Genomic DNA, 12,388 nt, shown 5'->3' on the forward strand with positions numbered 1-12,388 from the left:
CAGGAGCCCTTCACAAGGGTGCTCTCGGGTGCAAACTCCCAGCTGTAAAACAAACACATCCTGGGGATGTCAAGCACAGCATGAGGACTGCGGCAATACTGTGTTGTGTATCTGCAAGTTGCTTTGAGCGGATCTTAAAAGTCCTCGTCACAAGAAAAAAGTTGTAACCTTGTGGGGTGACGAGTGTTGTCTAGATGTGCGGTGGTTGTTTTGCGATATAAACAAATAACAGGATCGTTATCTTGTTCACCTTGTTCACGTAATGTTATATGTCACTTAGGCCTCGACAAAAAACAGCACACAACAAAAGACAAACAAAAATCATGTGTGAAGTGGGCCAAAGACAAGGGAGGCCCCCCTGACTGCATGGAGCTCAGAGCTGCAGGGGCCTTGCCAGAGCCGGTCCCAGTCTGTGGGGAGTGAGTCTGCTGACAGCCTGAATGGGCTGGAAGGGGACTCTCCCCCTAGGCCCGAGAAGAGGATCCATCCTGGTCAACAGGCTGATTTTGGCCTGAAGGCCCCTGAGCAGAGAAGTCGCTGCCCCATGGCTGGACTCCAGATCTGAGCGGGCGCCCACAGTGGTTGGGGTGACATGTGACTCGGCAGTGGGAGAGCAGGATGGGATGAGATGCCATGCTGGTGGGTGAATTTCCTTTAATTCCTGGCTTGACTAGCTTCCACGCGGCCAGCTTCTCTCTTGGTCTCAGGAGTGCTTTCCTTGGGACGGGATGTGTGTGTCTGGCTCTTCGGCTGGGACCTGCTCCAGTCTGACGACTATCTTGATGATGCTGACTCTGGGCTCCAGGCATCGGTGTATCTCATTCTTCCACAGGATGAAAATGTATGTCCTCACTTTATATCAAGCCTTCAGGACCACACCATGCTCCTTCCAGGAGTCTTCACTTCTTCCCTCCTTGGAAAAGCAAATCTTCCCTCTTGGACAGAATTGGAACCACAGTCATTGTGGAAAGTTTGGGAAGGGAAAGAAGGTAAAAGTAGTGAACAGAAGTCATGGCTGGGTCCAGTGCTTGTGGCAACCACAGCTCATGTGTCAGCGAGCTTCCTTCCTTGCCCTCCTGGTCACACATGCATGTACACCCAACCATGTCCATTCCAGTCTTTTGTTAGCAGAAACAGGCCTGTTCATGCCTATTCCAGCTTGACTTGTGGCCCTGGCCACTCTTCAGCCTGAGTATCTTTATCGAGCAGCCAAACTTGAACTACTAAGAGGTTTTTTTTTTTTTTTAATATTAGCTCCTAATTTTGACATGGGTCTTGATTCTTCATCCTGGATTCCTGTTCTTCATTCTGGGTATTTCTGTCATTTTATGGGAGGATTTAGCTGAGGGAAGGCGACTCTTGGCTTGTCCACTGAACTGAATGCCACATGTCACCGCCTTCTTGTTTCACAAAGAAACTGAGGTGGAGAGAGCGTCGTGTGTTATCACAGTCTAGCCCCCTCATCCTCCTGTCCAGGGCTCCTCTGCGAGATGGGACGGGCAGCCTGAGCCTCAGATCCAAAGGTCTGAAGGGAAAAACGACACCGCCGGGTTTTCTCTAGTGACTGTGTCTCTGGGTTTCAGACTTTGCTCAGGTGACCTATGCACGCGGCTGGCACAGGATGCAGACTGGACGTTCAGGGCAGGTGCTGGGACTCCGTCTCAAGCATGCCCCAGCTCCAAGAGTTGCTGCAGGAGGCTGGGAGCAGCCGCAGCTCCCTGGGTGCACCTCTGCCCTCCCAGAGCAGTTCTAACACCAATCTGCCACGAAGATGGCGGGTCAGCACAGCCTAGCCCAGCTGCTCCTGGCCATGGGCTGCTGCGGTACAAACCAGAAGACGGTCCCTGCCTCCAAGTGGCATGGCCCTGAACAAGCACAGGGCAGGGGGCTCTGATGCCACCTGCCGGCTGGCTGTGCCTGTATGTGGGCCGGCCTGTGCTGACCTGGACCATGGTCATGTCCACTGTGACCCCTTCCTGACGACACAAGGGTTTACTTTGCAAGGAAAGCTGGACATCTGAGATCCACCTGCAGCTGGTAAAGCCCCATGGTGCAAGGGCTCGGCCCGCTTCAGGAAGCGCTCACCTCCTGCCATCTGAGCGTCACCCGACGGGTCACTGGGACAATCTCTAAAAGTCACAGGCAAGGAGGCCACTCAAGGAGCAAAGGCTGCCTGAGCAGGCCTGGTCCCGCTGATGTCCCCGGGGCAGGGGGGTAGGGGAGGATCACGCTGGGCTGCAGCTCTAACACCCCAAGGGCAGGGGGTCCTGGGGCCCCGCAGGCGCCGAGCTCAGCTCTGGCTGGTCCACTAGGGCTCCCGGCCACCCCCATGATCTTACCTTCCGTCTTGATCCTCAGGGCTGTCCGGACCAGGGCAAACAGTGTGGCGTTGAACATGACGGTCCCGTCGCTGTTCAGGGGCATGTTCATGGAGACCAGCCGCTGGGGAGGGGGCACAGCAGTCAGCACAGCTGCTGGTTCTCGAAGGACCCGCCTGTGGAACCCCTGAGGTACCTCCAAGGCAGGAGGATGTGGGAGTGGGGTGGGGGGAGCCTCAAAACGTGTGTGCACGTCACTCTGTGGTTCCTTCACTGTCTGAGGACGTATATGCCACAGGGAAGGAGCCCCAGTGCCTTTTTTGGCTCAGTCCTTTCTTTAGGCTCATGAAGACTACCCTCATCCCTGCAGGGGCGCACTGGCCTGCCCGTGGTACCTAGAGGGTGTCTTGTCCCCCATGCTGTGTCTCCCATGAGCCCAGTCCATCTCTTACTTTGCAAGCCACGCGGTGAGGGCACAGCTTCCCAAAACCCAAGGGGGGCTGAATCCGACGGAGCAGGGTCACCACATCCAGGTGTTTGATGCGTCCCCTGCAAGAGGCAGGAGAGGAGGGAAGGTCAGGAGGAATGTCTAAGCCAGCAGCCCAGGACTCCTGTGCCCAAGGGTGGGGTCTCCTGTGGGAGGAACTCTCCACAGCTGGACCCTAGTGATCAAACTGGTGCCGAGCTGCAGAACTGGGTGGTAAAACTCAAAAACCAATCTACATGTTTAGATTTCTAAGGAACAATTTTCCATCAGTGCTATATTTCAGTAGGCAATGAAAGGTGGAAGGGATTTTAGCAGGCAATGAAATTCTCGGTATTTACTGCTGATTCCATCAATTAGCCATCTGACCATCTAACCATCTACACCTTCCGGAGAGTCAACCAAGCATGATGCCTGGACTGATGGACCTGTGGCAGGGATACAGCCAGGCCCTGCCCGGCCCAGACGTCCTGACTCAAGTACATACTGGTTGCTCCAACATCATGACCACCTGCCTGTTCAATGGAAAAGAGCAGACATGGTCTTTACTCAGCCTAAGGCCTCCTATTGCTGGCCCTTGACCCTTGACCCTGGTGTCCTGTGCAGGTCAGGATTTGCAGTGGGTCCGCCCAGTGCTAACCCGTCTTGACTCTCTTTCCCACATGTGGTCACTCAACGCCCTCTCAGGTTGGGGGCTCGGGTTTCCCTCTGGGCACTCACTTGGCTTCAGGGTCATACTCTGCCCAAATTCTCTTAAATTCGTCCAGGTGGTGGGGACCCAGGATGGACCAGTCCCTCGTCAGGTAGTCAAAGTTGTCCATGATGACGGCTACGAAGAGGTTGATGATCTGCAGAGGATGGGCACAGAGAGCTGCTTCAGTGGCCCTTCCTGCATGTGTGGCTGTCAGGGCCACGTGCTCGGAGCCCGGCGCTCCTGAAGGCCAGCCATGTGGCACCATGGAAACACTGGCCTCCAGGACTTGGCTCTCTTGACTGAGGACCTGACCAGCTCCCCTCAGTTATGTGGCATGAACCCCACTGTGGGCTGGCAGTTTCCCTTACACCCAGCTGCCAAGGTGGGGCTGCCAAGGGAGACTGTCCACCACCCTTCCGTCACTCCTCATCAAAGTGCCAGAGATGCTGAAGCGGCCTCCTGTCCTTGGGGATGAAGGCAGGAGCCAAGAACAGACGAGAAGGAGGTGGCTGAGCTCACCTGGCCCAGCTCCTGCCCCTCCCAGCTTGTTGGACCATTCCAGGGACGCAGGCTTTCCAGCCCAGCCTGGACCGCACGCCCAGCACGCAAGGCCGCCAGCCCCATCCGGCTTACCAGGAAGGCGCAGAGCATGTAGAAGCTGATGAAGTAGAAGACGGCGAAGCTGCTGCCACAGGGCGTCTCCCCCTCCGTGCTGTTGCCCGGCTCTGACTCGGGGGCGCACTTCTTGCCAGGCATGCAGGCCAGCATGATGTCCTGCCAGGCCTCCCCAGTGGCGCACCTGCGAGAGACCATGCCCAGAGCGGCTCACACAGCCGTCCTCCTGGGGGAAACACTGAATTGGGTCTGGGCCTTCTCAGGCCCCCAGCGCTGGCATATCCACAGAATATACACACACAACACTGTCTCCATGCCTGAAAGTTTTATGGGAAAGGTAACAGATTCCGTCTTTTTTGCAAAGTCCCTTTTTCTGCAATTCCTGTTAAGTGTTGAGATTTAGCCATTTGGATACATTTTAGTTCTGGTTTGTTTACCCTGTGTAGTGGGTGCTCTATATTCCATTAGAGCCCACCGCCTGATAAGGCTTTTCCTTTCTACGCTGTCACCAGGGAGCCTGCAGCCATCGCGCAGGGCCTTCATGGAAGTTGGCTTCCAGGTGGACTTGCCAGTGGACAGCAGGTGAGTCCTCCCTGTGCTTGACCCTGCTTGTTCTCCAAGCGTCCATCCCATTCAGGCTCTGGCATCAGGCAGGAGAGATACCACTGCCCTACAGATGTGCCAGCTCTTTCCTCAGCTCCACTGGGGCGTGACTGACAAACGAGACTGTGAGCTGGAGTGTAGACCACAACGATCTGATGCGTGTGCCCGCTGGAAAGGACTCCTCCCACCTGATCACACACCCATCCCCTCACAGCTTTATCCTATTTTGGTGAGAACATTTACGTTCTACTGTCTTAGCAAGTTTCAGTGATACGACCCGTGTCATCAACTACAGGCACCATTTTGCAGCTCAGACCTCAGACCTCAGACCTCACTCATCTGACGGCTGAGAGTTTGCGCCCTTTTACTAGCCCCTCCCCAATCCGTCCACCGCCCCCTGCCCCCCGCCACTCCATTCCTCCCTCTTCTATTCAGTTTCTGAGTTTAGACATGTCAACTCTTGGTATTAGTGAATTTCATGTGATGAGTATGAAATAATAATGTACTGCTGTTTTAATTTGGTTTTAAAATGATGAAAAATCTTATTTCATCCACTGAATGGCAGGTGTCTGCAGTCTGCCTCCTGGGCTGTCTTCCTGTTCATTTGCAGCATCTTCATGCATTCTTTATATGAGTCCTGTTAGTTACACACCTCACAACCAATGTCTTCCATTCTGCGGCTCGTTCCCAGCTCCACTAATGGCGTCTTATAAAAAACAGAAGTTTTAAATTTCAGTGTGGTCAAATTGTAATTTTTCTTTAGTTTTGTGCTTTTTTGCATCATGCCTGAAAAATCCTGCTGTATTCTAGGTCATAAAAGTATCCTATATGTTCTAAAAGATACAAAATTTTGGTTTTCATAATAATTTCATAATGACCCTTACTATGAAATTTATTTTGAGGTTCCATAGGAGATAGAAATATGCTTTATCTTCTGTCCAGGTAACCAAATTAAAAAAAATTTTTTTTTACTTATTATTGGTTGTGCTGGGAGAAAGTGAAAAAGCAAGGGAATTCCAGAAAATATCTACTTCTGCTTCATTGACTATGCTAAAGCCTTTGACTGCGTGGGTCACAACAAACTGGAAAATTCTGAAAGAGATGGGAATACCAGATCACCTGACCTGCCTCCTGAGAAGCCTGTCTGCAGGGCAAGAAGCAACAGTTGGAACTGGACATGGAACAATGGACTGGTTCCAAATTGGGAAAGGAGGACGTCAAGTGTGTATATTGTCACCCTGCTTATTTAACTTATATGCAGAGTATGTCATGTGAAAAGCCAGGCTGGATGAAGCACAAGCTGGAATCAAGATTTCCGGGAGAAATATCAACCACCTCAGATATACAGGTGATTATCACTCTAATGACAGAAAGCCAAGAGGAACTAAAGAGCCTCTCGGTGAGGGTAAAAGAGGAGCAAGAAAAAGCTGGTTTAAAACTCAACATTGAAAAAACTAAGATCATGGCATCCGGTCCCATCACTTCATGACAAATAGAAGGGGAAAATTGGAAGCACTGACAAGATTTTATTTTCTTCAGCTCCAAAATCACTGCAGATGGTGACTACAGCCATGAAATTAAAAGATGCTTGCTCCTTGGAAGAATAGCTATGACAAACCTAGACAGAATATTAAAAAGTAGAGACATTACTTTGCCAACAAAGGTCCATATAGTCAAAGCTGCTATGGTTTTTCCAGCAGTCATGTAAGGATGTGAGAGCTGGACCATAAAGAAGGCTTAGTGCCAAATAAGTGATGCTTTTGAATTTTGGTGTTGGAGAAGACTCTTGAGAGTCCCTTGGATAGCAAGGAAATCCAACCAGCCCATCCTAAAGGAATCAGTCCTGGGTGTTCTTTGGAAGGACTGATGCTGAAGCTGAAACTCCAATACTTTGGCCACCTGATGTGAAGAACCGACTCACTGGAAAAGATCCCGATGCTGGGAGAGACTGAGGGCAGGAGGAGAAGGGGAGGGCAGAGGATGAGATGGTTGGATGCTGTCACTGACTCAAGGGATAGGAGTTTGAGCAAGCTCTGGGAGATGGTGAAGGGCAGGGAGGCCTGGCATGATGCAGTCCACGGGGTCGCAAAGAATCCGACATGACTGAGGGACTGAAGGACAACAATGATTTTGACCAAGTACCTCCCGTAGGTGGAACTGTACAGGAAACCTGGCCTTTTATGACTTGTTTCACTGAACATCATGGCCTCAAGGTTTGTCTGTGTCATAGCAGGAGTCAGAACTTCCTTCCTTTTTAAGGCTGAATCACGTTCCGCAGTGTTGTAACCACATTGCGCTCATCCATTCTTCTCTCAAAGGACCTACAGTTGCTGGCACGCTGTAGCTGCTGTGAATGCTGCCGCCATGGAGATAAGGGTGCAGATATCTCTGATACCCTGCTTTCGATTCTTCAGGCATTAGTATATACTCACACGTGGAATTGCTGGGTCGTATGGAATTTTTAATCTATTTTTGATATTTTGAGGAACCATCATGCTGTTCCTCCACAGTGGCTGTTGGCATTTTACACTTGCACTAGTATTGCACAGATGTCTCACTCTCTCTGCCCCTTCAGCAGGACTTGTGCTCTCACAGGAGCCACGCTGATGAGGTGGGGTGGGGTCTCACTGTGGTCTTAACTTGCAGATCTCTGATGATTCGTGACTGCGAACATCTCTCATGCGCTCATTGGTCATTCACATACTTCCTTTGGAGCAATCCTCAACGTCTCTGCTCATTTTAAAGTTGCATTGTTTCTCGTTGTCTTCGGCAATCCATTTCTCTGGCATTTAATTTTTTTTCTTCTCGAATTCTTACCCTTTGGTTTACTTTTCTCGTCTTATTGCAAGGGGTAAAACTTGTAGTATTGTGTTGAGACAGTCATGGTGTATGAGCTCATCTGTTATATTTATGGATTAGCTACTGCCTGATATGGAGGGAATGTTTGTGCCCCCTCAGAATTCTCATGTTGCAGCCCCAAACATCAGTGTGACAGTGCTGGCAGGCACTTAGGTTTAGAACAGGTCGTGGGGCTGGGGGTGCATGATGGGAGCAGCATCTTTATCAGAGCAGGAAAGAGACGGGCTCTCCTCTCTCTCCACAGCGCGGGGACACAGGCATCAGGACACTGTCTGCAGCCCAGGAAGAGGCTCCCACCAGGATGGGAATCATTGGTAACCTTGACCTTGAACTTCTAGCCTCCAGAAATGTGGGGAAAAAACACCTGCTGTTTGCGCCTCTCCATCCATCCATCCATCCGTGGCATTTGTTATGGCAGGCTGCCCAGACCAGAACATTATCTGTACATGAAAGAGGTTGTCTTCCTTTTTAAAATATTTATTTATTTGGCTGCACTGGGCCTCGGCTGTCAGAAAACCCACCTGAAGAGGAGCAGCACGGCCTGGGGGAAGGTCTGGAAGTTGTTGTTCCTGTTGATCTCTGTCGTGTCATTCAGGGCGATTTTCCCAAACACCTGGCAGTGGGGAGGATGGGGTCAGCAAGCCATGGACACAGGGGTCCTGGTTCCCACCCAGCATCCAATGGTCTTTTTAGAGGTCACAGCTGACCCTGGACAGACTGGCTCATAAGCTGAACAAAGTTCAGAGGGCCTCGTGGGGGCAGGCACCTGCTGCCTTGTCCAGCCCCCATCCCAGCCCTCCACTTTGGACAAACATCCAAGAATAGCACCCCCAGCCCTTGGGAGGGGCCCTGGGAGAGCTGGTGGAGGCAGAGACTGCAACTCTGTCTTGCAGGGGCAAGGCTCACTGGCCTTCCTCTCTTTTGGCTGCAGATTCTAGACAACATATTTTTTTTCTCTTTAAAAGAAAACTTCATTGAGGAATAATTAACAAATCATTGTGCAACTTGGGGGAGTTTCTCTCTATAGGAAGCAGAATCCAGTGGGCCATAGGGAGAGAGGGTCTCTGAGCTGTGCACCCACGGGACACCATGGGGGTGGGGGAAGGAGTTCCACTTCCGGTGATCTCTCTGACCCCAGAAGGGGGGAGTCAGGAGAAGTGGGCTGGGGGCCGGGAGTCCGTCCTACCTGCATCCCGATCACGGCGTAGATGAAAAACAGCATCACGATCAGGAGGGCCACATAGGGTAGGGCCTGCGGGACACGCATGCGTGAGGCCGGTGGCGGGACCCCTCCCTGCGGCAGCATCTCTGGAGCCACCAGCTGCTGCCAGGCTCTGGGGGCACTTCCAGGAGTCAGATAGACGTTCTGGGCACTGAGGGGAGCCTGAGCCTGGTGTTGGCCCTTCCCCTCCCCTTGGTTTCAGGCACCTGAGATCTGGGGTGGGGGACCCAGAAAACTGGGCGCTGAGCTCGAGACAGCATGATGCCCCCTTGGCAGAAACAATCTAGAGTGAGCACAACGCCCTCCTGCCACCTGCCTGCCCTCATGCAGCCGGAGGGCCAGGGGGACGCCCACCAGTCCCCCCACAGCTATAAGCTGTTCCCCAGGTGGAGCAGAGGCAGGACCAAGGGGCCCTAACAAGAGCGAGATCCTGGCCCAAGCCTGCTTCCACCAGCATAGCTATTGGTGTTGGGCAGGCTTAACCTCTCTGAGCCTCAGTGTCCTTACCTGAGAAATGCGAGGAAAAGTAGTGACCTCAGGGATTTGGGGGTCTGGCTGACTTAAGGCCCACAAAATGCTCAGGCAGCACTGGCCTGTGGCTGGTCCCTGCATTTTACTTGCTCAGTGTCCCTGCCTCCTCCTGGGGAGGCCTCGGGCTCACAGGGCATGGACGAAGCCTGCACACCTCCAGGTGGTGCCTCAGGCCCATGGGGTGTCCGTCCACCTTCAGGCCTGCTCCTCAGCCCCCTTCCTAGTCCAGGAACTGTCAGTGGTGGGTGAGTTTGTAGTCAACCGTGGCTATGGGACTCTGGGGTATGCCTAGGCCTGATCCCCCACTGAGACCACTCAGACCTCAGGAGCAGATGGCCAGGAGGGGTTGGGGAGGCACCTGTCCTGGTGGGTGGGGTGGAGTGCCCCGACAGCCCGGCCTCTTCCTCTGGCTGCAACTTCAGTCCTGCAACATGTTCAGGTCAGGACCCACCCTGAGCCTGTCCCTGGGCCCCTCCATACTGGGGATCTCTGTCTCAGGAAGCCCATAGTCAGGAGTTTCAGGTACAGGGGTCCCTATGCCAGTGTCTTCAGGAAGTTTGGGGAACTGACAGCTGTGCTTCTTCCAACCTCAGACGTGTATGAGACTTGTTAGAGCGGGCAGGGCCAGGGCCAGCTATCCCACTTTTAGGAGGAAATAACTCTTGGGAGCAGAGATCAACCCTGCAGTTGGCAGCCCTGAGCCCCCTCGGGGACACCAGGTAATGGGGGGTCTGGCGAAGTCTGCAAGCAGGTGTGAAGAGCAGACCCTGCTGGACCGCCTCTGGGAGGGGGTGACTGCCCAATGCTGACGACGCCTAAGCTGGGAGCACCATCCAGGGGGAGCTGGGGGGTGGGCAGGGCTGGCTACCTGGAAGGACTTGATGAAGGTCCACAGCAGTGTCCGGATGCCCTCCCCGCGGCTCAGCAGCTTGACCAGACGCATGACCCGGAAGAGGCGGAAGAAGGTGATGGAGATGCGAGAGTTCTCCTCCGCGTTCTGGGGCCGTTAACACAGCAGTTACCAGGCGGGTGGGCGGGCGAGGCTGCTTGGCATGGCCCGGGGTGGGGGTAGAGGCGAGCGGGGTGGTGGGCTGCACTAGACTCTCAGGCGCCCAGGGGTGGGAGGGCCAGCCCCTGGCCTTAGCAGCGCCCAGCAGTGCCCTGGCCCCGATCGTCTTCCCCAGCACCCCTAGTCTTCCCCACCTCCTTGCGGGGCGGGGTGGGAGGAACAGGTGATTCTGTAGGAATTCCATCTGCTTTGAGATCTAGGCTGAGAACCACTCCAGGGACCCCAGCCTCCCTCCTGCCCGGCCCGGCTCAAGGTTCTTCATTCCCAGTGGGACTGGCTCTCTGCCAGGTGGCACTGGGTTCCTGGTGGGCTGCCCACGGAGGGGTCTTGCTCCCTGGCTGCCCAGACTCAGCACTCTAGGTGTCATCTCCCCCACTTTACACAGCACCCCCGCCCAGGCTGCGGGCTGGCCTGGGGTATTGGTGCTGGGACCAGGCCTGGCTGCCTCCCTGCTGCCCTCCACCCGCCTCAGGCCTTGGTTTCCAGGCTGCAGACCTGGAAGGGTTGGGGGCATGGGCTGGGTGGGCCAGGGCAGTAAGAGTGAGCCCTGGATGAGTCTGGCCTGGGTGTGAGAGGACCAAGGGGCCCTGCTCAGGGTGTCCTGGAGGGGGCGGGAGCCAGAGCCGGCAGGCACCTGGCCAGGTTTAGGGACAAGACTGGCTGCCCTGTCACCGTCTGCCTCCAGACCTCAGGGCACTCAGCACAGACAGACCCCTGACCCCCTCCTGCCCACACGGGACAGAGAGCTGGGGGTGCCGGCCCCGGGAGCTGGCTGGCTCCCCAGTGCTAGTGCAGCCCCCAGCCCTTTGACACCAGGAGAGAACGGACCTTTGGGCTTCCTGTTACTGCTCCTGCCGCAGGCCTCCTGCTTGGAGGCATCTCTGGGTTGTTGCTGGGCCCTGTGTGGCCACCGCCTCTCAACTCTCAGCTCCTCTGGCTTTACTTCTAACCATTTCCAGGTCAGATCTGGCCTGACAACACCCATGAAAATCCCACCAGCACAGGAGCCCTTGTGTCCTCTCTGTCTAACCCTGCGGCTGCTCCAGGGGCCTCTCCTCTCACCTCCAACACAACAGGACACCCTGAGGGGCAGGTTCTGCACGTACCCGCACACCCTGCTCCACCCCGGGAGAGGCTCACCTAGCCTTCTTTCTGAATCAAAGCTGCTTTCCAGGCAGGCCCAGGGCTGGGAGGAGCTGGCAGCAGGCCGCCCACCTCCCAATACAGGAAACCACCCGCCTGTGTGGTTTGAAGTCTTTGATGCCCTTCCTCTTTGCATATTCTATCATCTGTGTACCTACTTGAAATTCTACTTTCTCTCCTTAAAAGGAGGTTGTGTCCACCAAAGGAGGATGCAGAGGAGGCTCAGGGCTTTGTAACTCGGCCGTCGGCACTCCTCGCCCCACCATGCTCTGGAGGAGAGGAAGAAGAAAGCGCCAGCTTGCTCACATGGAACAGCTTTCTCACATGGAACCTCAGCTGTGCGGTGAGTTTGGGAAGTGGGTGCCATAGGGGCATCTACATCTGACATGTTAAAGAGCCAAACTCGAGCTTGTGGCCTGAGTGGTCCTGGGCGCCCGACACTGCAGGTGCCCTACACTCTACTGACCAGGCGAGGGGCAGGACGCCCAGGGTCAGCCCTTCCAGCCACGGGCATGGGTTTTGTCAAGGAATGCCACCCTGGGTCTTGCCTCATCTGCTCACTTTGGGGCTTGGGGAATCAACCCACACTCCAGTCCTTCTATAAACTCACACTTTTTCCACGTACGAAGTCTCACTGCAGCCTCTTGGAGACAGCTGTTCCAAGGTGACTTCAAGGTCACTCGAAGTGGCAGCTCTGTCACTTTAGTCAAAGACTCCTGCAGCAGGAGTGGCCCCAACCACACAGCCTGCTTTAGGGATGGGGGCATGTGGCCCAGTTCTAATGCCCCTCATAGGTAAGGATCCCACATTAACCTCTCGCTGGGGCTTTGATCAGAGCTCCCAGGAGCTG

The 12,388-nt window shown here is 54.3% G+C and overlaps 1 protein-coding gene across 4 annotated transcripts in view; it reads right to left on the reverse strand.

The window, feature by feature from the left end:
- CACNA1C (calcium voltage-gated channel subunit alpha1 C) overlaps window positions 1-12,388 on the reverse strand; it is a 392,177-nt gene that overhangs the window by 12,579 nt on the left and 367,210 nt on the right. For all 4 annotated transcript variants that reach the window (XM_040233654.1, XM_040233652.1, XM_040233653.1 and 1 more), the window contains 7 exons: window positions 10,195-10,323; window positions 8,760-8,825; window positions 8,095-8,186; window positions 4,130-4,295; window positions 3,523-3,650; window positions 2,771-2,867; window positions 2,340-2,442 (listed from right to left, as the gene is read on the reverse strand). In XM_040233654.1, the coding sequence (XP_040089588.1) occupies window positions 2,340-2,442; window positions 2,771-2,867; window positions 3,523-3,650; window positions 4,130-4,295; window positions 8,095-8,186; window positions 8,760-8,825; window positions 10,195-10,323 (781 nt within the window). The remainder of the gene's footprint in view (window positions 1-2,339; window positions 2,443-2,770; window positions 2,868-3,522; window positions 3,651-4,129; window positions 4,296-8,094; window positions 8,187-8,759; window positions 8,826-10,194; window positions 10,324-12,388) is intronic.

This window comes from Oryx dammah, unplaced genomic scaffold, assembly GCF_014754425.2.
Source record: "Oryx dammah isolate SB20612 unplaced genomic scaffold, SCBI_Odam_1.1 HiC_scaffold_29, whole genome shotgun sequence".
In the NCBI taxonomy this organism is placed as follows: Eukaryota; Metazoa; Chordata; class Mammalia; order Artiodactyla; family Bovidae; genus Oryx; species Oryx dammah.